Source organism: Rhinatrema bivittatum, chromosome 9 (assembly GCF_901001135.1).
Source record: "Rhinatrema bivittatum chromosome 9, aRhiBiv1.1, whole genome shotgun sequence".
Classification (NCBI taxonomy): domain Eukaryota; kingdom Metazoa; phylum Chordata; class Amphibia; order Gymnophiona; family Rhinatrematidae; genus Rhinatrema; species Rhinatrema bivittatum.
In genome coordinates, this window is record NC_042623.1 from 183,589,507 (window position 1) to 183,617,083 (window position 27,577).

The 27,577-nt window shown below is 46.0% G+C and overlaps 1 protein-coding gene across 1 annotated transcript in view; it reads right to left on the reverse strand.

Moving 5' to 3' along the window:
• Positions 1 to 5,335: 5,335 nt before the first annotated feature.
• The window catches only part of PDE6D (phosphodiesterase 6D), a 95,172-nt gene continuing 72,930 nt past the window's right edge, over positions 5,336 to 27,577 (reverse strand). The window contains exons 3-5 of the mRNA XM_029615174.1: positions 12,740 to 12,865; positions 6,622 to 6,727; positions 5,336 to 5,986 (exon numbers count right to left, since the gene is read on the reverse strand). Of these exons, the coding sequence (XP_029471034.1) occupies positions 5,905 to 5,986; positions 6,622 to 6,727; positions 12,740 to 12,865 (314 nt within the window). The 3' untranslated portion in view covers positions 5,336 to 5,904. The remainder of the gene's footprint in view (positions 5,987 to 6,621; positions 6,728 to 12,739; positions 12,866 to 27,577) is intronic.

Here is a 27,577-nt window from a genome sequence, read left to right on the forward strand (position 1 = left end):
ATGCTGAAGGTATCACATCCATGATCTAGCTTGCCAGAGTAGCTTTGGAGGCCATCTTCAAGCAAGACAAACATTAGTAACCTCCAAATACTAAATAAGCACCCGATGGATTTATTGTTGTCCTGACAATCATCTCTAGAAAAAGCTGGCAAAGAAATAGACTGAAGGTTTGGAACTAAGGATATGAAACTACAGAAATTCTATGGATTCTACCCCTGAAACTGGAGACAGCCACTACCTGGACTTCCAATTCATATACCATGGCCTCCTCAGCCAATCTGGTGCCACTAGGACCATGTGAGAGCTCTGAAGCTACTCTCCTTAGAATCTTTCCTATAAGTGACCAAGAAAGAAATATGCATCCTAATGCCCCTCTTAGCCAAGGCTGAACTAGGGTGTGTATCCCTTTGAATGATCTCCCTGCAACATATTTGGGCATTCTTGTGAGTTGCCATCAGATTTATGTGATGCATGCCCCCACTGTAACACTCCCTGCTGAAAGCCATCGTGGCTGTGCCCACTCACCTGGAACCAGGAGAGTCCTCTCAGGAAATCAGCCTGAACATTCTCCTAACCCCACAATATGAGCCGCTATCAAGAGTTGGAGATTTTCTTCTGCCCAAGGGAAAAGGAGATTTGTCTCTTCCAACTCCCCTAGACTTAACAACATAAGAAATTGCCATGCTGGGTCAGACCAAGGGTCCATCAAGCCCAGCATCCTGTTTCCAACAGCGGCCAAAACCAGGCCACAAGAACCTGGCAATTACCCAAACACTAAGAAGATCCCATGCTACTTCAGGTATCTCCTTGTCTGCTGACATTTTCCACTGGTGTTGAATTGTCAGAGAGCACTATAACTGACTTTTCCCTTAAGACGGGAAGAAAAAGACCAATGGCTAATCTTATTGCGCTGATTTCCAAACTGTTGATTGACCAAGGGGCTTCCCTCCTGAGACCAGAGTCCCTGAGCTAAATAAGCCAGACAATGCACTCCCCAACCTGATTTGCAACTATTGTGATTAGTATCCACAAGGGTGCTATTGGAATCACTCCCTTCAATAAGTTCTGAGGGATCATCCACCAAACAAAACCGCTCTTCCTCATAAGAACATAAGAAATTGCCATGCTGGGTCAGACCGAGGGTCCATCAAGCCCAGCATCCTATTTCCAACAGAGGCCAAAACCAGGCCACAAGAACCTGGCAATTACCCAAACACTAAGAAGAACCCATGCTACTGATGCAATTAATAGCAGTGGCTATTCCCCCTAAGTATAACTGATTAATAGCCATTAATGGACTTCTCCTCCAATAACTTATCCAAACCTTTTTTGAACCCATCGACACGAACAATGGGAGGTAAAACTTGAAATCCTATGAATGGGGCAGCCATCAAGACAGAAGGGAGGATTGGAGTGGTCTCATGAGAATCCTGACCCAAAATGCCTCTCTTCGATTCAAAATGTCTATATGATTGCCGCCATTGATTGTCACCATGAGGGGCAGTAATATCAGAGACAAACTGGTTCATGCACAGGCACGTCCACATGTTGAGGAAGGGGATAAAGGCCATTTCAAATATGGTCAATGTACACATTGTTGTAATTGTATTGAAGGCATAACATGGGCAGATCCTGTGACAAAATATAGAGTATCTCGCATAACATTCACCACGTGCAATTCCGATCATATAGTGTATGCCTTAATTTGTACTTGCCCAAAAGTATACATTGGCAGAACGACACGCAGTATGAGAACTAGATTAAATGAACATACGTCCCGACTGAACACTCAGACACTATCCGCCCCGATTGTTGCACATTGTATACAAAATAAACATACTTTCACACAATTAAAATGGACAATTTTAGAACACGTCCAGTTGTCATCACATGGCGGCAATCGTATAGACATTTTGAATCGAAGAGAGGCATTTTGGATTTTCACACTACAAACTCAAACACCGGGCGGACTCAATGAAGAACTAGACTGGGGCTCCTTACTTTAAAAATATGTGATGACGTAGTATAAATGTAATTTTGGATTGGTGATCTTTAAAACCAGGAGAAGTATATAAGAGCAGTCAGCAAATATGGGGATTCAATGTGAACCGGCGATAAGAGATCACATCCACGCCATGAAGCTGATTCTAGGATGTAAAGATGTGCTGAGAAATGAAGTGCCGAACACTTCCGACAGTTCAAAGGAGATAGAAAATCCCCTGAGGAAAAATCCACGGATATGAATCGAGGTACCATTGGGAAACGACTATTTTCAACCAGATAAGTTGGTTTAATGTTTATATCAAAGGATTTGCACTGAAAGAAAGCAGACGCTTTAGAAGTCCACATTGAATCGGCACTACAAGTTATATGAAGGCCGACATTTGGCCAGTAATCGTTTGAACAGTTAATGAAAAAGTTTTAATTCACGCTGGACATATAAAAACAAAGAAAAATCAGGTCGGAGAAGGTTGGTTAATGATTATAAAGAGTACATTACCGGATGGTAGTGACAAAAATAATGTGGTATGAAACCTTCCTTTCCCTCCAAAATTTTTTTCTTTTTGAAAAAAATGTTTTTTTGGTTTAATTTCATTTAAAATAAAAAGGGGTTAAGAAATATTCACCATTTTGTATGGGTGTTAAAAAAAAAAAAATCATTAAAAAAATTTATGAAAGAGGTGATCACAATTTGAGTAATAGAGTTTCAAGGTATATATCCCTCTAAATATATCTTTAGTGCATTCATTTATTGTTATATTACTAGCAACTAGCATGGAACAGACAGTTTTTGGATACTTGCCAGGTTCTTATGGCCTGGATTGGCCACTGTTGGAAACAGGATGCTGGGCTTGATGGACTCTTGGTCTGACCCAGTATGGCATGTTCTCATGTTTATTTATTTATTATTTTTATATACCGACATTTGATCTGAGATATCACATCGGTTTACATTCAGGTATTGCAGGTATTTCCCTATCCCCAGAGGGCTTACAATCTAAGTTTTTGTACCTGAAGCAATGAATAGGCTATAGTTCTTTTCCATTGCTTGCACAGCAGCAAACAATTCCAAGGCCTGAGAAGACTCCCTGGGAACCTCTCTGTTTTGAAGGCTCATAGGGCAAATGCGGCCTATTGCACAAGCAGCGCATCTGCAGCTACATGCTCCTCACTGGATGGCCATGCCCACTGTGTTCATGAGGAGGCTGAGACCTACTCCCCCTCACACAAGCAGCGAGCGATGGACAAAACTGGAGCCAGCTGGAAGCTCTCACTGTGGGCTCGCTACAATGGACGTATCAGGTACCCGGCCCTTAACCACTGCCGCTGCCAAACCCCCAAGCAAAAATGGGGAAACCCCTAGTGAAAATCTTGCTGCACCACCCATGTCTTACCATCTTCGGAGACAGAAAATTACAAGTTATTCCTGTACTGCACACATTAAGGAAAACTATGTTCTCTGCTTCCATCTGTAGATAGGGGGACATAACCCACTTGTCTTGACTGGACTGGTTTGTAGCAGGATAAAATGGAATCTACCTTTTGTTCAGCTATTCCTATAGTTTAGCTTTAGGACCTTTCTATACCCCATCTATTCAATAGTTCAGGAAAAACAGATCATAGCCGTACTTTCTCCAACTAACCCCCACTATTAATTTGCTAAGACCCATATCTCTCCCCTAGGTTAAAGCAGAGAAGGGTAAAGATATGAGGGAAGGGAAAAGCCTGGGATAAGTATGGTGGATCTTTAGCTGTTGAGGGAGTGAAGAGTCTAAGATAAGCAACAAAGATCCTTGGCTGTGGGGAAAGAGGGGTTAAAAGACTGGGATAAGCACAGAGGATCCTTAGATGTGAGAAGTGAGGGATAAAGCCTGAGATAAGCACAGAGGATCTTTAGTTGTGGGGAGTGAGGGGTACAATCTGGGATAAGCACAGAGGATCCTTAGCTGTGGGGGGGAGTGAGGGATAAAGCCTGGGATAAGCACAGAGGATCCTTAGCTGTGGGGGAGTGAGATGTAAAGCCTGGGATAAGCACAGAGGATCCTTAGCTGTGGGAGAGTGAGGGATAAAGCCTGGGATAAGCACAGAGGATCCTTAGCTGTGGGGGGTGAGGTGAGAGGTAAAGCCTGGGATAAGCACAGAGGATCCTTAGCTGTGAGGGATAAAGCCTGGGATAAGCACAGAGGATCCTTAGATGTGAGAAGTGAGGGATAAAGCCTGAGATAAGCACAGAGGATCCTTAAATGTGAGAAGTGAGGGATAAAGCCTGGGATAAGCACAGAGGATCCTTAGATGTGAGAAGTGAGGGATAAAGCCTGAGATAAACACAGAGGATCTTTAGTTGTGGGGAGTGAGGGGTAAACCCTGGGATAAGCACAGAGGATCCTTAGCTGTGGGGGAGTGAGAGGTAAAGCCTGGGATAAGCACAGGGATCCTTAGCTGTGGAGGAGTGAGAGGTAAAGCCTGGGATAAGCACAGAGGATCCTTAGCTGTGGGGGAGTGAGAGGTAAAGCCTGGGATAAGCACAGAGGATCCTTAGCTGTGAGGGAGTGAGAGGTAAAGCCTGGGATAAGCACAGAGGATCCTTAGCTGTGAGGGAGTGAGGAGAGGTAAAGCCTGGGATAAGCACAGAGGATCCTTAGCTGTGGGAGAGTGAGAGGTAAAGCCTGGGATAAGCACAGAGGATCCTTAGCTGTGGGGGAGTGAGAGGTAAAGCCTGGGATAAGCACGAGGATCCTTAGATACAAGGATGTGAGGGTAAATCCCAAGAACAGAGGTGCTACATTAGGAATTGATACTTCAATGGGTCATTTAGTCCTTATCTATTGTCATGTTCTATAGTTTGATGTCACTGATAAAATTAACAAACACAGTTTCATTTAAAACCTGAGCTGCATAGTTTCCAGAAAGAAATGAAGTCCTCCTTTGTGAGTTTTCCGAAACTAAATGGGGAAAATGGAAAGCAATGCATGGGGAGTCCACAGAGGGGTCCAGCAGGGCTACAGAAGGGGAGTTTTGCTCCTGGAATCGATAGGTAGGAGCCCATGGACTATGCTTAGGTTACAGCTGGAATGCAGTCTCCAATGAGTTTCGCCATAGCTGGCTAATTGCCTAAAAAGGGATGGAGTAATAATTAAAGGGAAAACCCCAAAGCAATTATATTTCAGGAGTCAGCTACAAAGATTGCACCGTGGAATCTGTATTTGCAGAGAGCGAGCCTTGGTTACCCACTTAGGCAGTGAGTAAATCTCAAGGACACGTTAAATTCATATTTTTGATTATACTTCACGTCCACACTGTAAACAGAACAGAAAGCGGAGTAGTTAGATGGTTTTAATTCAGAAATTCATCTTTATTGTATTAATAGCGCAGAAGAAAATCTATTTTACAGTTTTAGTGGTACGGCTATGGGGAATGTACGGAAAGCAGTGCAATGAAACCTAAAATCTGGGAAAGAAAGAGCAGTGAGTAAAACATACTGAAAACGTCTGCGAGATAGCACAGCTCTGTGTGTGTGTGTTCTGGGAAATGAGCAAGCTGAAGTGAAACGCAAGGCGCCAAGCTGCACGATCTTCCTCCTAGGGATGGAACCGGAGTCACTGCCAGCGTTGCTCGCATGGGCATTCTTTGGTTCCTGTTTCCAAAGACTGTGTTCACTGTTGCCCCTCCCAGCACCCAGTCTGAGTCTCCTGCCAACGGGGCTTGCTTTTTTTCATTGCTGAATTCTGCACAGGAGGGCAGCTGCCATCGGAACAGCATTAAGTGATGTTCAAGGTCATGATTGAAACCTCGAGAAGCATCTTAACCGCTGGAAAGTCCAGGATTTTTACGGAGGAAAAACAAAAGCTTCCAAGAGGGAGGCGGGGGAAAAAAAAAAAAAAAGAGAAAAAACCCCCTTCTTCTTCACACATAGAAAAGTCTCACTTTGGAAGTGCTTACAAGGAGGTCGTCATCGTAGAATTTGGTTTCTATGACTACGTTACCACTGGAGAAAAACAGAGAGGGGGAAGAAGAGAAGAGACACGTTAGAGGGGTGCACAGCGCGCCTTCCTCCTGCTCCTCAGCACAGGGAGTCCCCTGCTTGGAAGCTCCTGTCTGAAGATTCAGGTGCCGAAGCTCGGACGCTTCCAATGCCGAGCTACCTGACAGATCAACAGGACCTGATTCACGCTGTGGTTTTTATCGTCCAATAATTTCTGGTGGGGAAATGAAGCAGGTTCACTCGCTCTTCAAAAAAACAAACCCCACAGCATTAGCAGGGACCAATAAGGTTTCTCTCTGCTTATCCGACACCCTGGTTTTACAGTTTAGTACTGCCACTTATCACTTCTGTCGCACTACTTGACGTGCACGGTGATGTACACTTACACATAACAAGAGAGTCCCTTCTCAATAGAGCATAGGAGACAAACACACTGTGTGAGACAAAAGAGACTTTGGGAATTTGATTTATTAAGAAAATGATTAAAATCAATAAGGCTGGGAGCGGAAGAATCAGGAGTTTTTCCCCCGTAAAGCATCAATCTCTTCAAGATGGACAACAAAAGCAAACTTAACAGCTAACGGGCTGCAATAGGAAGACGAGGAAAGGGCACCGCGGGCGAGCGCATGGTAACTCACGTTAGGACGTTTGCAGGCATCATCTGTGATTCTGGCGCGGCCTCTATCAAGGACTGCCATGTGTTCATAGAGTTGGGTATCACAAAGCCAAATTCAAAGAACCACTCTGCAAAAAAAAAAAAAAAATCCATCCGTCAGGAATGGAGGCCAAAGCAAGACTAGAAAAGATACTGCTCTGACTAGGGCTTAGAGGGAAGTGAAAACCTGAGAGGAACCTTACACACATACATGCTTGCAGCTATGTGTTAAACCAAATTTAAATCAAAATGTCCACACTTCTCAGTACCATCTCAGTTATTAAAGAGTCAAAGTGCTTACATACAAGACATTTAATTTCAGAGTCCTTCAGGCTCCAAAATCTGCCTGATTAAATAAAGAGCAAGCCAATCTACTGCTGATTTTGATATTCAGCACTATAATGCTCCAGGACGTGTGACGCCATGCTGCCTCACATGCAATTCACAGAGTTTGCAAGCTTCTCTCACACCCTGCCCCACAACAAAACCAGTACAGGGTGGACCGCAGCAGTGCAAGTTTCAAATCCGCTCCTCCCCCCCCCCCCCCGGCTCTGACCTCATTCACTCAGACAGGCCCCCTTCTCTTACACACACACACACACACTTAAGATTCCTTGCATCATTCACACACGCACCCTTACACAGGCTCCCTCCCTCTCTCTCACTAACACTATTGCTCTCTCGTACACACACACACACACACAAGAAGAGACTCTGCTCCACTCAGCCGCAAGCAAGACTGGCACTGCTCACAACCCGCTGAGTGTCCGCATTTCTCGGCCATGAGCAGGATGGGAGCTGCTCGTGGACCACAGAGTCTCTACGCCTCTCGGCCGTGAGTGGAATGGGCCTTGCTCGCGGCCCCACACTGCTGCCCCCTAATGGCTGGTGCCCTAGATGACCACCTAGTTTGCCTATTTGGACGCACCAGCCCTGAAGCAGCAGTGCAAGCTTCACTCGCACACACTGGTGAACCACAAAGACCAGTATGGGCAGTAGTGCAAATATCCCCCCCCCCCCCCACACACAAACACATACACGATTACATAGGCACCAGCTATGTGGGTACTACGGGTGTTTGAGCACCCCCAATATTGTCTCCTGCACTCCTGTAGATTGGGAGCTGAGAACTCTCTGATGCAGAGCTGTCTCAGGAGGGCAGTAAAGAAATAATTCTTGCCCCCTGCTACTCCTCACGCTTCTCCCTGCAGCCTATTGGCTGACTGTGGAAAGGGTAACAGGGAAGGGCAGGCACTGCACTTCTGAATCCCAGTTACTGGTCCCACCCCTCCTACTGCCTACTGGCTGGCTGTATAATATCTGACCAATGCACTGCAGGGGCACCAGAGAGTAGAGGCAATATAGGACAGAGAGTTTTCCTGAAGTGCAGTGGAGATGGGGAAGGCTGCTGATAAAGGTAACGAGAAGACTAACTTGCTATAAAGCAGGGTGAGAAAGGGGCTGAGAGAACTGCTAGAAGATGGATTAAAAGGAGATACTGGCTGGGAGAGAATACTGTTATGAGCGTCTGAAGAAGGAATCGAAAGAAGGAATTCTGGCTGGGACAGGAGAGGCAGGAAGAAATTGGAAAGGGCAGAGGGACTGGGGGAGAGAGAGAGAGAGAGAGAGTAGAGTAGACACAGGCTCTGAAGACAGAGGGGGGGACACGGGCTGAGAAAAGCAGGACCAAATTTAGGCAGGAGAGTGGGAAGTGAGGGATATCTCTTTCTCCCTCACCACTCACTAAAGTCCCAGAGTGCTCTGGCAGTGCCCCTTTGAAGTGGATTGCTGAAGCAGGCTCCTCCTTGGCACAGCCGCACTCCTTTGAAGTGGGTATCTGTCGCTCTAGGCAATTGTCTGTGCTGCCTATGCCTAAATCCAGGCCTGGTGAGAAGGGAAAAGGGGATACAAGCAGGGAGAGAGGATGCAGGCTGTGATAAGAAGAGCAGGGATGAGTGGTTAGGTGAAGGGAACTTTAGAGGGGGAGAGAGGCTGACAGGGAAGGTAAATCAAGAGGATAATGGTGGAGGAGAGACAAGCAAAAGTGAGGACAGAGATGGAAGTGGCAAAGAGGAGACTAGGAGATGAGAGAAGCTAATGAAGTGTGGAGAGGCATATGGTGGATACACATGGAGGAAAATAAATGATAAAGAAATGAAAGACCAGAAAATAAAGCTTTAAAAGAAAGAAAAGGAAGACGCAGCAGAAAGGAAACTAAGAAAAAGCTAAGTGCAAGCAGAGAGAGAGGAGAGATTTAAACTACAGACGCAAAGGTTGGAAAATTGTTTGTTCAAAGTTTGGTGAAGGTTTCTGTGCTAGCTGGCAGGGTCAGGGTGGGGGGCAGGTTATATCTGCCCTTTTCTTCCAGCTCTGCAGCCAGCAAGGTTTAATAAGTTATTTTACTGAAAGGCTGGAGAAGGTGGGAGGTGTCTCTCTATAAAACTGGCAGCCCCAGTATTGAGAAGGTTAGGTTTGCCATCTGCCCGGTTTTCAGGCGTGATGTGCAGGGTACGAGTCAGACGTACTGCGTGGACGCTAAACGTCTGCTTCAGCAGGGAGGCCTGAGCCTCTCGGGGGAAAGCTGAGCTGAGCTGCTGCCCCCCCCCCCCCCCCACCTCTTTTCTTATGCTGCGACTGGACAGTGCTGGGGGTGCAGCAAAGGCCTCAGCAACCTGTGCTTCCTCAGATTTCTGTAGCAAGGACCCTCTCGGTGCCATCCTCCACCCCCCGCTCACATCATGTTGGGCAAGGACCCGCGGGAGCCAGCCTGGAGGCACAGGGTGAGGAGAGGAGAGAGGCACATGGAGAACAATGGTAGGGTGGAGAAACAGGGAGGGAATGGGGCACAGGATCTCAGCTGCAGCTCAATGAGAAATTGCTCTATAGGCTGTACCTTTCCCCCTCAGGTCTCACGCAGGACCCATGTCTTGTCCCTTAGCAACTTGGAATTTACCTGATGTTAAACAAAACATATAATGTACTGCAGTGACCCCCCCTTCCCCTCTCTGCCCATGGCTGTACCCCTTTCCTGATCCTTTCCCTGCCCAGCATCCCACCCTCCCCCCCCAGCTATTATCTCAATGCTACCCTCTGGGTACTGCTGGGATGCCCAGTGCCCTGGACTATATAGGTAATATGGCTGGCGGGGGGGGGGGGGGGGAGGCAGACGTTTTCAGCCTGTGTGACTGGTCAGCTGAGCCAGCAGCTACAGAGGGGCTAAGGTGCGCTTACTTCCACTACAATGATGCCCAGCCCCCCGCTTGTCTCTTCCGACAGCCCTGGTTCCCCCCTCTTTTCCCCCCCTTCCCTGCCCAGCGTGCCTCCGACCTTCTGAGATCATGTGTGAAAGAGAACGGGCGCACGTGTGAGTGAGCGTGTGACAGAATGAGTGTGCACAAGAAAGGCACAGGACGACGTCTGTGCCCAGCACCGCCAAACCCCTAATAATCCAGGAGATAAGAAATAAGGAGCAGCTGAGTGGCAGGGGGCCCCTTTCATTGCCCCGTGGGCAGCCTCTTTACTGCATATACAGACAGCTCACTGGTAGGATCTGACATTAATACAAAAGAGGGACATCATCTCTCTTCTCCCACCCCCGGGTCCTGCTCTGCCGTGGTCAGGGTATGAACCGAGGGGGAATTTAGGTAAACTTTGCTTCTCTTGTTCACAAAAATAAATAAAATATTCTCCTGTTCTATCCCATACGATAACATTTATCCCTGGGCTTTCCATATTGAGGCAGGAAGCACCACATGCTGGGGAGACCCTGACTGCCGATCTGCAAGGGCTGGACCTGGAGGAATTCTGTGCAGAAAATGGCAGAGGAGACCCCGGCAAAGATGAAGACCCCCAGGTGCCGTGGGACGCGCTCCACTCACGGCGACAATGAAGGCCCTGGTGTGCCGTTCGCGGCGAAGATGAAGGCCCTGGTGAGAGTGAGTGTGTGTGTGTGTGTGTGTGTGTATATGTGTGTGTGTGTGAGAGAGAGGAGAGTGGAGGGGAGGGAGTGTGTGAGAGGAGAGGGGGAGGGGTGTGAGAGGAGAGGGGGGAGGGGGTGTGAGAGAGGGGCGAGGAGAGGGGAGGAAGTGGGAAGGGTGAGAGAGAGAGCGGGGGGGGGGGGGGGTGAACAGGAGGGTGTGTGAGAGAGCATGGGAGGTGAGGGGGGATGCTTGAGTGTGGGTTTCAGAGAGAGGGTCTATATGAGGGGAGGGGTGTGAGGGAGGGTGAGAGAGCAGGAGGGTGTGATAGAGCATAGGAGGTGAGGGGGTATGCTTATGGGAGCCTATATGAGGAGATGGTGAAGGAGTGTGTATGTGTGTCTGTGAGAGATTGGGAGCTCGTGTATATGAAAAAGGGATCGTGTGTATGTGAGGGTCTAGCCTGTGTGAAGGGACTGTGTATGTGTGAGATAGAGCCTGTGTGAAGGGCTGCATGAGAGAGACATAAGTAGCCTGTGTGAGGATGTATGTGTGAGAGAGAAAGGGAGCTTGTGTGAGTGTGTATGCAAGAGAGAGGGCCCTGTATGAGGGGATATATGTGTGCGAGAGTGAGGGAGTCTGTGTGAGGATGTGTGTATTTGTATTAGAGAGAGGAAGCATGTGTGTGAAAGAGGTGTGGGGCACAGGAGAGGAGCGGGGAGGGAGGAGGTGGCGTGTGAGAGAGGGGCGAGGAGAGGGGAGGAAGTGGGGAAGGGTGAGAGAGAGAGAGCGGTGGGGGTGGGTGAACAGGAGGGTGTGAGAGAGAGCATGGGAGGTAACGGGGGGGGGGGGGGGGGGGGGGGGGGAGATACTTGACTGTGGGTGACAGAGAGACGGAGCCTATATGAAGAGATTGTGAAGGAGTGTGTGTGTGTCTGTGAGAGATTGGGAGCTCTTGTGTATGAAAAAGGGATCGTGTGTATGTGAGGGTCTAGCCTGTGTGAAGGGACTGTGTATGTGTGAGAGAGAGCCTGTGAAAAGGGGTGCGTGAGAGAGAGACATAGGTAGACTGTGTGAGGATGTATGTGTGAGAGAGAAAGGGAGCTTGTGTGGGTGTGTATGCAAGAGAGAGAGAGTCCTGTAGGGGGGATGTGTGTATGTGAGAGAGAGTGAGGGAGCCTGTATGAGGGTGTGTGTATATGCACTAGAGAGAGGGAGTCTGTGTGTGTGAGAGGGAGGCACAGAGGCAGCTTGTGTGAGGGGCAGTTCTGAGAACAGGGTCAAACTCTGGGACTGGCGATAGAGTGGAAGGGGTTGAGCCTAGAGGTGGAGGGGAGAGATACTGGCAAGTGAAGGAGTTGGGGCCTGAGAGGGCAAAGGGGCCAGGGGAGAAGGGAGAACGAGTGGAAGGGACACACTTACAGTGAATTTTTAGGGAAATTCTGCTCAAAATATTTAAAATTCTGCATCTTTAAGTAACAAATTTTTTCTGTATTAATTTAAAATGTAATTACTTAGACTGTCATGTAAATTGTGCTATATTGACCAATATAAAGTTTGCAGAATTTAAAGTTTTTGTGTGCAGAATTTTACCTTTTTTTGCGCAGAATTCTCCCAGGAGTAAAAAGCTCAGGAAATGCAAATGGTGGACTCTGCAGGTACGGGACTGGCTTGGCCTGGAATCTGCGAGTGCCAGAAGTACTGCGGGAAGGGGGGGGGGGGGGGGGGAGAACAGGAGCAGCTCCAGAAAAAAAAAGAGAGTGCCCGGGCTGAGGGAAGTGATCCACGCCTGTGGAGGAGGGGGATTCACAGACTGAAAGGTGAGTTGAGCCTGCCAATGAAGACAAAGTCCCCACCAGTCATTCTCCTCCCCCACCCTCACTTGTCACCACCATTATCATTTCTTCTGTCTGCGCATGGGCATGTGTGTTTTGTTTTGCTGGGGGCGCTGGAATTTGTGTTGCGTTGCAGTTGGTTTTCTAAAGTTGGCGGCTGTGCAGAATGGGCACAGCCCGGGCGGCAGCAGTGCATGGAACACAAACACAAACACACACCACCAAGCAGGCAAGAGCGCAGGTGGCAGCGGTGCACACAGGCCGGGTCCGGCAGGTCAGCAGCGCTGCCCCTTCCTCTTCTCCTATGCCCCAGCGTTAGAGGGTTAGGGCCGAGCCTCGGTACGGTTACCTTCTAGGCACTGTCCTTTGAAGTAGACTTTCTGCTCGAGCCGGAATTTTTCCATCTGCTCTGCCGACGAGAAGTTTAACTCCCGGGAAACAGCTTTGCACTTGAGGATTTTCTTGGGCACCCGAGCTGCCAAGCAACAAGAGAGAGAGTTTCAGGCTGGATTAATTTAGCAAGCAAGAGAGAGAACTGTGTGGCTGGATGCCGCTCTTGGCAGGTGACTGCATGGTGAATATCATAGAGAAAACATCAGCAGAGTTCACCGTTTTAAGTCTAAATCACTGAAATTAACTGCAGCCCTATACTAAACTGTGAAACAATAAAGAGTACCTTTTAGGGTGCTGCACATGCCATTGTATGGAAGCCCTTACAGCACTAATTAGTGCAGAGATTTAAAATGTTTTTATACACGTTTTAGTTTCATATATACTGATACACCTATGTGCAGCTTTTTCAAGTTTGTTTTATGCATTATTTTTTTTTTTTACCTACACCTGATATTATGTCAGTATTTTCTTGTACATCACTTTGATTTTATTTGCTAAAAAAGTGAACTAGGAAGTAAATAAACTGCAGCCACTATATACAGAGTAATATTCAAAACTCCACATAGTAAGTAATATACTCCTCACACTGTAGCAGCCCAAAACCCACCTCACACGGGTCTGAGGTTCTCCCATAGACCCAGGAAGCTCTTGGCTATAAAACAGGCTCAGTCCTTCATTTCCAGCGCTAACCGAGATTTACGAGAACTATCCATTGGGTTTTTACCGTTTACCACTCTTATTTTGTATCACTCAACTCGGAATGTTGTGACTGGCCCAGGACATCCAAGCCGCACACCTCAGGGTGATCCACAGTCCTCTAGTCCTCCCCGCCAGCAAAGGAGAGGCCTTCATACTTCTTGCCCCAAAAATAAACCCCGAGATTTCCCCAGAAACAGCAGGGGAATGGAACAACTCCCCTATAAGGAAAGACTAAAGAGGTTAGGACTTTTCAGCTTGGAGAAGAGACGACTGAGGGGGAATATGATAGAGGTGTTTAAAATCATGAGAGGTCTAGAACGGGTAGATGTGAATCGGTTATTTACTCTTTCGGATAGTAGAAAGACTAGGGGGCACTCCATGAAGTTAGCATGGGGCACATTTAAAACTAATCGGAGAAAGTTCTTTTTTACTCCACGCACAATTAAACTCTGGAATTTGTTGCCAGAGAATGTGGTTAGTGCAGTTAGTATAGCTGTGTTTAAAAAAGGATTGGATAAGTTCTTGGAGGAGAAGTCCATTACCTGCTATTAAGTTCACTTAGAGAATAGCCACTGCCATTAGTAATGGTTACATGGAATAGACTTAGTTTTTGGGTACTTGCCAGGTTCTTATGGCCTGGATTGGCCACTGTTGGAAACAGGGTGCTGGGCTTGATGGACCCTTGGTCTGACCCAGTATGGCATTTTCTTATGTTCTTATGAGTTATTGCTTGCACCGATATTCTCCTGCTTATGCAGATACATGCCCAGAAAAATAAAATGAAGCAGATTTGAAAATGAAGAACCCAACTCTCCTACCCAAGGTGTTAAGGCCTTCTCTGCAGTCTATTCTGTACCATCTCAATGACAGCTGGTGCCGTCGGACCAGCCTGGCCAGCTTTGTGCAAAGTGACCCTCTCACGCTGTAAATGCGTCTCACATGTCCAACGGCAGCAGCAGATACTTCAACATCTCTTTAGTTGGCTAAAGTGGTTTTATTTTTATGCCTAAATAAGATATCGGATGAGGCACTAAACTCCTTTAGATTTACAAAACCGCACGGAGCAAATCAAGTGAATGCCAAAAAGAATATTGGAGCTCTCTTTCTGCTGACTTCAGCCAGGGCCCTGGTACACTTTGTTCTCTATAGATATCCCTGTCTGTCATAGCATACAGACAGGTGAATCCAAAACCAGTGGGTTATGCACCTCTACCAGCAGATGGAGACGGCGCAAAGCGGTCATCACATACTCCTGCAATAACAACATCAGCCTGCCAGTATTCTCCATCTCCAGCAGATGGTGAACGTGCATCTATCTCGCATTAACGTTTGGAAGGAGAAAAGAAGAAGAAAATTAATTTGCCCCATTCTCCCGTGGTGATACCATATGTCTCTCCCTCAGTTGAGAATTCGTAAGGTGATTTCCGTGGTCTCAGGTGAGTGCTTGGTCCAGTAGCTGGGTTTTCAACTGGCATGGAATTAGCTGTAAAAAAAAAAAGCAAAAAAAAAACCACAAAAAACCCAGCTGAAATGCAAGCAGGTGCAGGAAATCTAGTGAGGCGGTGAAGGCCCTCTCCCCCCCGCAGCCGGAGACCAACTTTGTGCTCAACCAGGACAGGCTGAGCTCAGCTAAAGGGTACTGTAATAAAAACATTTTAAAAAAAGAGGACGCAGAGAAGGGCGGTTGAGTAGGGTTTCCTCTCCCTCTCTAGGTCTCCGTGCTTGGCGCGTGAGTCAATGGTCGCGCCCTTCTCTAGTGGAGTTCTGGGGCGAGGCAGCCCTTGCAGCTAGGCCCCACTCCAAGGCTCTGCTGGTTCGCCACATGGTAGGATGCAGTGGTGTTCTTGCGCATTTTTTGTGCACTGCATACTGCCCTCTTCGGTTTCCATCATATGGTACAAATGCACCCAACTGTGCGGCCCATTGCACATTTGATTTAGCGCAGAGTTAAGCACATAGGAGCGCCTAACCAGGGCACCCATACACATGCACCTTTTTAGCATGCAGGTACTTTTTGCGTGCACGCACACGGTTTTTTTTTGCGCACACTGTTTGATCATCCTGAGAGAGCTAAGGTTGGGCACTTATATAGGCACAGTGTTGTCAGGCGCCTGCTAGGTGTATTGCCAACTATGGCCCCCATAGGGAAGAAACCTAAGCGCCTTGCCATATGTGTTGCTTGTCATATTCGGGCATCTCAACCTGGCCTTCGGAGGCTCAGAATTACCTCCTTCTGAGCTGCCTGAAGGGTTACCTGATTTTGGAGCTCCCCTAACTGGCTCCTCAGCAGGGGAAGGTAGATCAGTGGGCACAGGTCAGTTTTCCCCTAGTTTTGGCATGGATCCTTCTGCCTTTTCTTGGGTAGAATTTTTCAAGGATTGCACTCCTTCCTTCAGGCGCAGTCCCCGACCCTGGCCAATCTTAACAACTCAGGATCGCAAGCGGTGAAATCCCATATGCCTGGTGCTGCGGTTAAGCACCGGGGTAGGCCTGGATCCGGCCTTTCTGATAGGGACCCAGATGACACGGATGTTGAGACTGATCCTTACAGATCTATGCTGAGGTTCTGATTTCCCAGACACTGAAGATGCTGGGAGTGCCTGGGGCTACCTTGATATGAGTGAGAAAGTTCTCTACTTCCTTAGCCTATATGCAGATTTGGTGAGTGTTTGAAGCTTGGTGTGAAGATTGAGGGGTTTTTCCTTGTTCGGTTAAGATCCTGCTCATTTTGGAATTTTTGCAGGATGGATCGAGTAAAGGATTGGCTCTTAATTCCTTGAAGGCTCAACTAGCGGCTCTTGCCTGTTTCCAAGGTCAGGTTAGTGATGGTCCCTTGTCAACTCATACAGATGTGGCACAGTTTCTTGAAAAGAGTGAAGCATCTTCGTCCTCCCTTGCGGTTACCGGTGAGCCCTTGTCGAGTCTTATTCTAGTTTTGGGATTTTTTTTTTAAACTTTAACAACTTGCACCAGAAAAAATAGATATGTGGAATGGAAAAGGAAACAAAAAAAGGAAACAATAATCAGGCATAATAAAATATATTACATCACATATCTCAAAAAAAAAAAAAAGAAAATAAGAAAAAGGGGGAGACCAAGGAAGAAAAAAAGGGCAAAAAGAAAATTACAAAGCAAGCAGTAAAAAGAAAGCTGAGAACCTAACCCCCCACTTCATCCTATAAACAAAGCCGAAATAAAATAATTATCTTAGGCGTGGGAGTCTAGGAATGTCCGCAACTGAGATGGTTCAAAGAAAATATAATCAGAACTAAGATGTTTCACCAAGCATTTACATGGATCTCTCAATGAAAATTGTGCCCCCAGTGACAACACTTTGGATCTCATTAAAGACATTTTTTCCTCCGCTCTTGAGTTGTTCTATTAATATCTGGATATATCCAGATTTTCTGACCATAGTCTGGGTAAAACAAATAAGCATGGGTGTAGCTTGCTTGTTACAGCGGTTACTACTCCGAATCAAGCCTGATACTTCATTTGGAATACATATCCAGTGCAACTCACTGCTTCAACGGCAGGGGGGGAATGAATGAAAAGAGGATTTATATTCAGCCAACCACCAACAAGGACTGAATTGCATCGGCTGGGTAAATAAGTGTGGGAGTAGCTTGCTTATTACGATGGTTACTACCCCTAACCAATTAAGCTAGATACTTCACTTAGATATAGCTCCAGCACTGCTCTCTACATCAATGGCGGGGGTAGAAGGCAACTAGAATCAAAAAGTTACTAATAAGGGCCAAGAGTAACAGATAAATATGAGAAAAAGAAAAAAATGTGAAAGCTTACTGGGCAGACTGGATGGGCCGTTTGGTCTTCTTCTGCCGTCATTTCTATGTTTCTATATATAAAACAGCTGCAAATGATGACAAAAGTATGATTCTTTCCCCATCGCAGTTCGGCTTCCGCCAATCTCGAAGCACTGAAACTCTACTAATCTCACTAACGGACTCTATTTTACTGAATCTTGAAAACAGACATCCCTGTCTCCTCATCCTCCTAGATCTAACAGCAGCATTTGACACGGTCAATCATAACACATTAATAGATCGTCTGTCAGACATAGGTATTAGAGATGAGGCCCTCGAGACCGGACTGCTGGGTCCCGATTCAGGGCCGGACCATCACCCACCCTTCCTGAGCCCGGAAGTGAGAGGGAGGAGCCGCGCGCTCAAAACGCTGCGGCTCTGCAAGACGCCGAGGAGGACCGGACTGCTGGGTCCCGATTCAGGGCCGGACCATCACCCACCCTTCCTGAGCCCGGAAGTGAGAGGGAGGAGCCGCGCGCTCAAAACGCTGCGGCTCTGCAAGACGCCGAGGAGACCGGACTGCTGGGTCCCGATTCAGGGCCGGACCATCACCCACCCTTCCTGAGCCCGGAAGTGAGAGGGAGGAGCCGCGCGCTCAAACGCTGCGGCTCTGCAAGACGCCGAGGAGACCGGACTGCTGGGTCCCGATTCAGGGCCGGACCATCACCCACCCTTCCTGAGCCCGGAAGTGAGAGGGAGGAGCCGCGCGCTCAAAACGCTGCGGCTCTGCAAGACGCCGAGGAGACCGGACTGCTGGGTCCCGATTCAGGGCCGGACCATCACCCACCCTTCCTGAGCCCGGAAGTGAGAGGGAGGAGCCGCGCGCTCAAAACAGCCGCGACTCCGGTGCTTGCCACCGCCGGTGCGTCGCCAAAGCCGTGCGCGCCCAAGGGGTGCGCACGGCTTTGTCCGGCTTAGTCCGGACTAGGACGGACCAGGACGGACTGAGAGGAACCCAGCACCCACTCTGATTGCTGAGATGCAGACAAAATCAGCTCAAAAAGATCGACGATCCTGAGTTTTGAATAACAGATGCCTCCAAAAAGAAAAGGGAAGGTAAGGGTGTTTCCACCAGAGCCCTTGCCTTCCCTACTTCAATTGGAAATCGATCGATTTATGACCCAGCTGGAGAAAGAGAGTACCAATGAATCGGTTGGGGGCAACCCGGAAGGAGAACGAGTTACCCCCCTCGACGAGGCATCTCTCAGTCCTGACACCCGACCGCCTCCAGCCCAACGGGGAGCTAATGGAGATGCAGCAACATTAGCTACCGAAGAGGTTAAGCGAGTGTTGTCTACTGGAGGAGCAAACTCCATACTGGACTCAGTGGAAGTTGAGGGATTGCTCCCTCAATTAGAGAAACAAGACCACTCCAACCCTGAAGAACCAGGTACCGTGACGGCAAACTTAAGACCAGAGACGGTAACGTTGGGGGCAATCTGGGATTTGGTAAATGGACTAAGTGTCACTGTTAACCGACTGGAGGGGAAAATAGACTCAGTAGCATTAGATCTCCAGCAAAAGTTTATAGGGGTACAAAGACAAACAAATGAAGTGGCAAATAGAATAGGGGAAGCTGAGAAGAAAATAAAGTCCTTACAAGACTTGAATATAGCTATGGTGAAAGATCATTTAGGATGTTCTAGAAGATTGGAAGTAATGGAGAATAATATAAGGCATTTGAACATAAGGGTAATAAATTTTCCTAGAATAGCAGGGGAAATACCTTTTGTTTCCTTCAAAAAGTTTTTGGCAGAAGTCCTTGGTTTTTCTGATATAAATAATAATATGTTGGCTATAAATTCATGCTTTTTTGTAAAAAGAACCTCTGCTCAAGCTTTGTCCATCCCTGCTAATTTAACGAGTTTCTTAGAAAATTCTGAAACACAGGTACTAGCCAGAGAAACTTTGATTGTTTCATTTATCACATCAATTGATATCAGTACCCTTATGAAAGCTTATTTTCAAAAGTTTCCCATTACATATTGTGGTCAGAATATAAAGATCTTTCCAGATCTTGCTCCAATTACAAGAACAAAGAGGCGTGAATTTTTAGACCTGAGACAAAGAGTTATGGCTTTAGGCTTCTCCTTCTTGCTAAGGTACCCCTGCCGCTGTATACTCAGAAGGGGTACAGAGTCATTTAGCTTCAGCCAGTCAGATCAGTTACGTCAATTTTTAGAATTGCGAGAACCACTTGCTTCATCCCCAGTTGAACCCTAAGTAGTGCAGGCGATATAAAAAGGCCAGCTGTAAAATGAGCTGTTTCTTGAATTAAGTGTTTTTCTTTTTTTCTTTCTCCTTTGTAATTGTTTAGCTGTCTCAGATGTAATATTTAATATTCCTGGAGATATGGTTGCTATTTAATTTAAGATTTAAATTACAATCACATATTGTTGCAATTATGTATAGTTGTATTGTTTCTGAAATCATAATTTTTTCTTTTTCTTTTCTGTCAGAAATTGCAGATATGTGATAATGTTTTTTTTTCTCAATTCAACCAAGTATTGAATGTAAATGATTAACCTAAGTGTAAATTGAAAAATTTATAAATAAAAGAATAAAAATACAAAAAAAAAAAAAAAGAGATGAGGCCCTCAACTGGTTCAAATCATTCCTACAGAACAGACAGTATAAGGTCAAGGTCAACAAGGAAGAATCTCAACCAGTCACCTGCAACTTAGGAGTCCCACAAGGATCGTCACTCTCTCCAACATTATTCAATATTTACCTCCTACCACTCTGCCAGCTCCTCATCAACCTAAATCTCATCCACTACTTATACGCAGACGATGTTCAGATACTGATTCCAATTACGGAATCTCTCCAAAAAACTCTGGACTTCTGGAACTCTTGCCAACAAGCCATCAACAACTTACTCACTAGCCTCAACCTGATCCTTAATCAAAACAAAACAGAATATCTCCTCATCTCCCAAAATGGAACCAACACACTTCCAAGTACCATCATGTCTACCCAATTAACAATGACCCCACAAGTCAGAAATCTAGGAATTATACTGGACAATCAAATGAATTACAGATCACTCATAAATAACATCGTAAAGGACGGATTCTTCAAATTACAAGTCCTAAAAAGACTGAGACCTCTCCTACATTTTAAAGACTTCCGATTAGTTCTACAAGCAATCATTCTCACGAAAATAGACTACTGCAACTCACTTCTACTGGGTCTACCTGCAAACGCCATAAAACCGCTACAGATGCTGCAAAACGCTGCAGCGAGGATCTTAACCAAGTCCAACAAAAGAGACCACATCTCACCCATCTTAAAAAGCCTACACTGGCTTCCCGTCAAATTCAGAATACTTTTCAAAGTGCTCTCAGTAACCCACAAGGCACTACACAACCTGGCACCACTCGAGCTCAAATTCCCTCTCCAACTCCACACCTCTACCAGACCAGTGAGACAAGCCTACAAAAACAACCTTCAAATCCCACCGATGAAGTCAGCATTAAGCAAAAGAGCTTTCTCCACAGCAGGTCCTAAAATCTGGAACACTCTCCCGTCAGATCTCAGATCAGTGCAATGCTCCACTACATTTAAAAAACGACTCAAGACTTGGTTATTCAACCAAGCTTTCCCTTAACATCAACTTGCGGAATATCCCTGCCAATGATCCCCTCCGTGGGAACACGCTAGAGAACTATATAGACCTCTAGAAATCACATATTCTTTGGCAGTCTAATTATCTAACAACATTATAATACCACCTGTTTAGCTAGACTACATTAGGCACGTACCTTTTAATTATGTTATTAACCCCATATATCTTAACCCAAGTTAATTCGACCTGTTCATTGTAAGACATTTACTTGTCATTGTTATTGTTGAGAATGTAAACCGAATTGATCAATAATTCTGTTATTGGAAAGTCGGTATAGAAAAATGCTAAATAAATAAAATAAATAAAAGTAGAATCTGAGCACAGAATTCCTATCTGATAGAAAAGCGAAAGAAACCAGCAGGAATCCCCTTTTAGAAACTTCAGTCCCTTGAGATGATTCAAGGAAATCAGTTAAATTTAAGGGCAAATCTTGAGGTTGATTCTCAGCTGTTCCATCATGAGTTTGAGGCAAATAATAAGCTTTGGTATTAACCGGCATAGCCTCTATTAGGAATCTTAAGAGTTTGAGATAAATAGCTCTTGAAAAGATCAATTGAGGAAATCACTTTAATGATTGAACTTGAGGGTTTTCAACTTCCCAAACTGCTCAAAGTATTCTGAACATTCTCCATGTTCTTAGAATAAACCAAGTCTTGTTGAACCAATTTATCTTGCATTTGTTCAACTGAAGTAATTTGAGTTTCCAAGACTCCAAATTTAGCTTTCTGGGTTAAAGCCATAGTTTCTGTTGCTGATATATGACGATTAGTGTCTAAAGCAGGGGTCAGGAACCTATGGCTCTTTTGATGGCTGCATCTGGCTTGCAGACAAATCTTTAATAAAAAAAGTAAAAATCCTAACAAAATCCCCCACCCTCCTGATGCCCTTCAAGACCTCCAAAATTAATTTACTACAACCCCCACCCTCCTGAACCCCGCCCCCGAGGGACCTACCAAAAGTCCCTGGTGGTCCAGCGGGGGTCCGGGAGCGGTCCGGGAGTGATCTCCTGGACTTGGGCTGTCGGCTGCCAGTAGTCAAAATGGTGCCGACGGCCCTTTACCCTCACTATGTCACTGGGGTTGACCAATGGCGGCGGTAGCCCCTGTGACATAGTAAGGGCAAAGGGCCGTCGGCTGCCAGTAATCAAATGGCGTCAACGGCCCTTTGCCCTTACTATGTCACAGGGGCTACCGTCGCCATTGGTCGACCCCAGTGACATAGTGAGGGCAAAGGGCCGTCGGCGCCATTTTGACTACTGGCAGCCAACAGCCCAAGTCCAGGAGATCGCTCCCGGACCCCCGCTGGACCACCAGGGACTTTTGGCAGGTCTGGGGGGGGGTCAGGAGGGTGGGGGTTGTAGTAAATTAATTTTGGAGGTTTTGGGGGGCGTCAGGAGGGTGGGGGGTTGTAGTAAATTAATTTTGGAGGTCTTGGGGGGCGTCAGGAGGGTGGGGGTTTTTGTTAGATTTAAACTTTTTTATTAAAGATTTGTCTGCAAGCCCTGGACCCCCGCTGGATCACCAGTGACTTTTGGCAGGTCTTGGGGGGGGGGGGGGGGTTAGGAGGATGAGGGGTTGTAGTAAATTAATTTGGTAGGTCTTGGGGGAGTCAGGAGGGTAGGGGGTTGTAATTAGTATGGCTCTCACGAAATTACATTTTAAAATATGTGGCATTCATGGCGCTCTCAGCCAAAAAGGTTCCCGACCCCTGGTCTAAAGTAACAAAGTTAATGAAGAAATAGCAGATTCCAAAGACTCCAGGGCATTCCATACTGCTTCAAGAGTTATCCCTGCTGGTTTAAGCAAGATGGTCTTAGATACCGGACATGCCTGGATTCCTCCCCCCCCCCCCCCCCCCCCTTGTTCTTAGAGATGTCATCGCTCTCCATACTCACAGGGAGAGTCGGTGTAAAAGCTTTATCCAGAGGGTTCTCCAAAATCAAAACCTCCGAAGCAGGAGACCTTCCATCAGGGATCAAATCTCCAGTCGGTGAAACCACCTCATTTCCTCTGGCATCCTCCACACTTGCTCCTCCAGACACCAAGATTCCACAACCCTCGGCGAGTACAGCTGGAAACGATTCAGCTACCTTGCTGAACAGAGGTGAAGGTGTTATTTGCACCGGGGCTTAACAAGATCTCATCGGCCAACAAGGCTGGCGCTCGCCCAACATTGGACCCTTTACCGGCCATCACATCTGCAGATATTGGCGGGGGGGGGGGGGGGGGGGGTGAGGGGGGGGCAAGTGCAAGAAAACCCTCAACCTACAGCTGTTACGGATCCAGTAAGGGAGAAAATATTCTCCCTTAGCTTTGCCTTTCGTTTTGTATGAGGCATATCGAAGTGAAGTAATACAGAATTAGAAAAGCGAAACGCAGAGAGAGCTGTCTCAATTTGCTTCTCAGGCAGCAGCCAAGTTTTGGGGTTTTTTGGTTTTTTTTTAAGCAGGCCCTACCTTTCGACTGATGCATACCCTGTCCGAGGTTACTAACCTTGAAAACGGTGTTTCTTGTGGCAATTTGTTCTGCGTGTTGAGTATCCGAACTACAAGCCTTGCCTTGCTGGGAGCCCTTTCTACCAGGGACTCCAAGGCCAATACAGCTGCGTACTGTTCCTTCCTTTTTTGCCAAATGTAGTCTCGGATTTTGACTTGAATCAGTCCATTTCCCTGCCGTGTCTGGACAGGGCAAAAGATGTGGAGGAATATCGCCTGTTACGGCCTTTGGATGTCAAAAGGCATATCTTGAGGTGGGAGTAAGCAAGGTGAGCCTACATCGTGAGCTACAATAGCCTGCTGGATTGAGGAAATCACAGCTGTGAATGTGGATGCTGAGCAGCCGTTGCCTAGTCAGGTTAGGGCTCATTTCTCTAGGGTCAGGCAGTGTTATAGGCGGAAGTTAGCAAAATTGCTTACCTTGTAATAGGTGTTATCCCAGGACAGCAGGATGTAGTCCTCACATATGGGTGACGTCGCCGACGGAGCCCTATCATGGAAAACTCTCTGTCAAAGTTTCTAGAAACTTTTGACTGGCACACTGAGCCCACTGAGCATGCCCAGCATGCCATGATCCCTCGAGCCACAGGGGTCTCCCTTCAGTCTCGTATATAGCAATAAGCGTTAGCAAAAATAAAATAAAACATATTGGACCCAACTCTGCGGGGTGGCAGTTGGGTTTCGTGAGGACTGCATCCTGCTGTCCTGGGATAACACCTATTACAAGGTAAGCAATTTTGCTTTATCCCAGGACAAGCAGGATGCTAGTCTTCACATATGGGTGATTAGCAAGCTATAGGTTGAGTCATTTTGTAGTGAACCAATACTGAAATATTGCTGGAGAAAATGAGGCAGCCTAAAATCACAGCAGGTTGGATGTAGAAGGAGTTGGGATTATAATGGAAACAAGTACTTTAAAATTGATTGCCCGTAAGCTGAATCTTGTCTTCCTTCTTTATCCAAACAGTAATGAGCTGCAAAAGTGTGAAGAGAACTCCATGTTGCAGCTTTACATATCAAAATCCAGAAAAAACTGGTAAAGAATGTGATGGAAATACAAACAATATATCAAAAAAGAATCACATACAGCAACATGACCAATAGTAGGACGGGTTTACCCTCATAAATGAGTGACTATACATATACACCCGAAACGGTGTTTCAAATCTCTTAAGCACTTTGTTTTATATGTGCAAGCACTCTTAAGATAATCATAGGGTATCCCAATTTTTCTTTTTTTGTAATTTTTTTTGAAAGTCCTTTTGTTTTAAAGCACGTTGGCATATGCCGATCTTATACACACATGAAAAATACTGAACTTTTTGAAAAAAAGGTAAATTGCCCCTTCTTCTTGTATTTTTGCAAAGATGTCTATTCAATTTCTAACACCACTTAATCATGGAAAAGTGCACTTATATTTTCCAAAATTTGGAACAAACAGCTCCTCAGCCTTGTTCAACCAAACGCCCTTTGGCGCAGCTTCTTGGCAAAGGAGATAAGAGCCTGTGCCTCCTTGCTTGTTCAGGTACCACATTGCAACTGTGTTGTCCATTTGTATGAGAACAGTCTTGTGTGAAAGGCAGTCCTTGAACGCATGTAGAGCATAACATATAGCTTGAAGTTCCAGGAAATTGATTTGAAATGTTGCTTCGAGTTTTGTCCAAGTTCCCTGGGTTTGGAGATTGTCTATGTGAGCTCCCCAACCTAAGGTGGATGCATCTGTAGTTAGAGTTATCTGTGGAACTGGTTGTTGGAAGGGTAGGCCCTTGCACAAGTTGTCCTTGTTTACCCACCAAAGGAGAGATGAACGTAACAGGAGGGTTTATTTGAATTGGAGATGACAGTGGTTGAATTGCTTGTATCCATTGTGATCTCAATGTCCATTGGGATATTCTCATGGTTAATCTGGCCATAGGGGTAACATGAACTGTAGAGGCGATGTGACCTACCAGAGTTAGAAGTTGATGAGCTGTTGCTTGTTTTTGCGAGCAAAGCAAGTTTGCTAATAGAGTGCTTCCGCCCGATCTTCAGGTAGGAAGGCTCTTGATAGTATGGTGTTCAACTCTGCTCCGATGAATTGTAGTAGGTGAGACGGGACGAGATGGGACTTTTGGTAATTGATGAGAAAACCCATCGAGTGGAGCAGATTGATTGTTCGTCTGAGAGAAGCTACAGCTCCTTGTTGAGATTGACTTCTGTTGAGCCAGTCGTCCAGGTAGGGGAAAACGTGTACACTTTTCTTGTGTAATTGTGCAGCTACCACTGCTAGGCATTTTGTGAATACTCTGGGTGCTGAGGAAAGTCTGAATGGTAGAACCCAGGAAACTCAGATACTTGCGATGAGGAGGGAATATTGGAATGTGAGCGTAAGAGTCTTGTAGAGAACAGAGCCAGTCTCCTGTCTGAAGAAGGGGAAGCATGGTGCCTAAAGAGACCATCCTGAATTTCTCCTTCCGTAGAAATTTGTTGAGATTTCTGAGGTCTAGGATGGGACGTAGGCCTCCTGTTTTCTTTGGAATGAGGAAATAAAGGGAGTAGAAGCCTCTGCCCTGCTCAGGCCGGGGTACCGGTTCTACATGTCTGGCCCTCAGAAGGGTGGATAATTCTGCTTGCAGGGACCCAAAAAGCACAAAGGAAGGTGATCTATGAAAGCCGTTAGGAAATACAAAAGAGATAGATGCCTGTAGTCTTTTTCAATTCCTTTATTGAAGTGGAGACATAAAAAATTATAGCCAGACTCTGGCCGAGTTTCGCCACATATGACGGCTGCCTCAGGGGCTTGTATGTACAATCATGGACTCTTGATTTGGTTCAAGTCATGAACTTATTTGTTAATTGTATTTGCATCTGTATTATCCGCAACAATGTTCAATCTTGGCATCACAAGTGGAGACCTGTATTCTAAAGTGGACAGCAAGATTGAACATTGTTGCGGATAATACAGATGCAAATACTTGAACCATCTCAAGAGTTGACTTGAACCAAATCAAGAGTCCATGATTGTACATACAAGCCCGAGGCAGCCGTCATAATCCCCAACCCCTTTGAACATGAAACATCAATATTGCACATCAGTTTCTTAAATTATATTTTCTCATCATCAATCGAAGAGTACTCTGAATCATCCACCACCTTATTCACATATTGCCGTTGTATTTGCACTTGCATAGGTCCATTGTCATTCCTGATGTTTGATATATAAATTATAAGAGAGTGGGGCATTGCCAAGATCGGTGACACGGGACATGGTCTGATGGAAACAATGCGATCTCTATAAAAAGAGGACTATAATCTTTGCATAAGAAGAAACAAACAGACTCAGGAATATTATTTATAAGAAAGCAGGACATGAACAGAGTTAAACATTAGGAATGACAATGGACCTATGCAAGTACAAATACAACGGCAATATGTGAATAAGGTAGTGGATGATTCAGAGTACTCTTTGATTGATGATGAGAAAATATAATTTAAGAAATTGATGTGCAATATTGATGTTTCATGTTCAAAGGGGTTGGGGATTATTGGTTGATAGGGTTGAGGTGTGTAAGAATGGTATGTGGTATGAATTGAGATGAATGAATGATTGTGAGTTTTAAAATATTAGAAAGAAAAATTAAGGATCACTATTCAATGTGGTATTTATACGGTTGAAAAACAGATACATTAATAAAAGGAGGCTTGTGAATAAAATAAGAAGCTTTGGAGTGAGTTCCGAGGTGGTGGCCTGGATTGCAAACTGGTTGACGGACAGCAGACAATGTGTGATGGTAAATGGAACTTACTCTGAAGAGAGAGTGGTGTTAAGCGGAGTGCCGCAAGGATCGGTGTTGGGACCAGTCCTGTTCAATATCTTTGTGAGCGACACTGCGGACGGGATAGAAGGTAAGTTTTGTCTTTTTGTGGATGATACTAAGATCTGCAACAGAGTGGACACGCTGGAAGGAGTGGAGAGAATGAGACGGGATTTAAGGAAGCTGGAAGAGTGGTCGAAGATATGGCAGCTGAGATTCAATGCAAAAAATGCAGAGTCGTGCATATGGGGTGTGGAAATCCAAAAGAACTGTATTTGATGGTGGGTGAAGGGCTGATGTGCACGGAGCAGAAGAGAGACCTTGGGGTGATAGTGTCTAACGATCTGAAGTC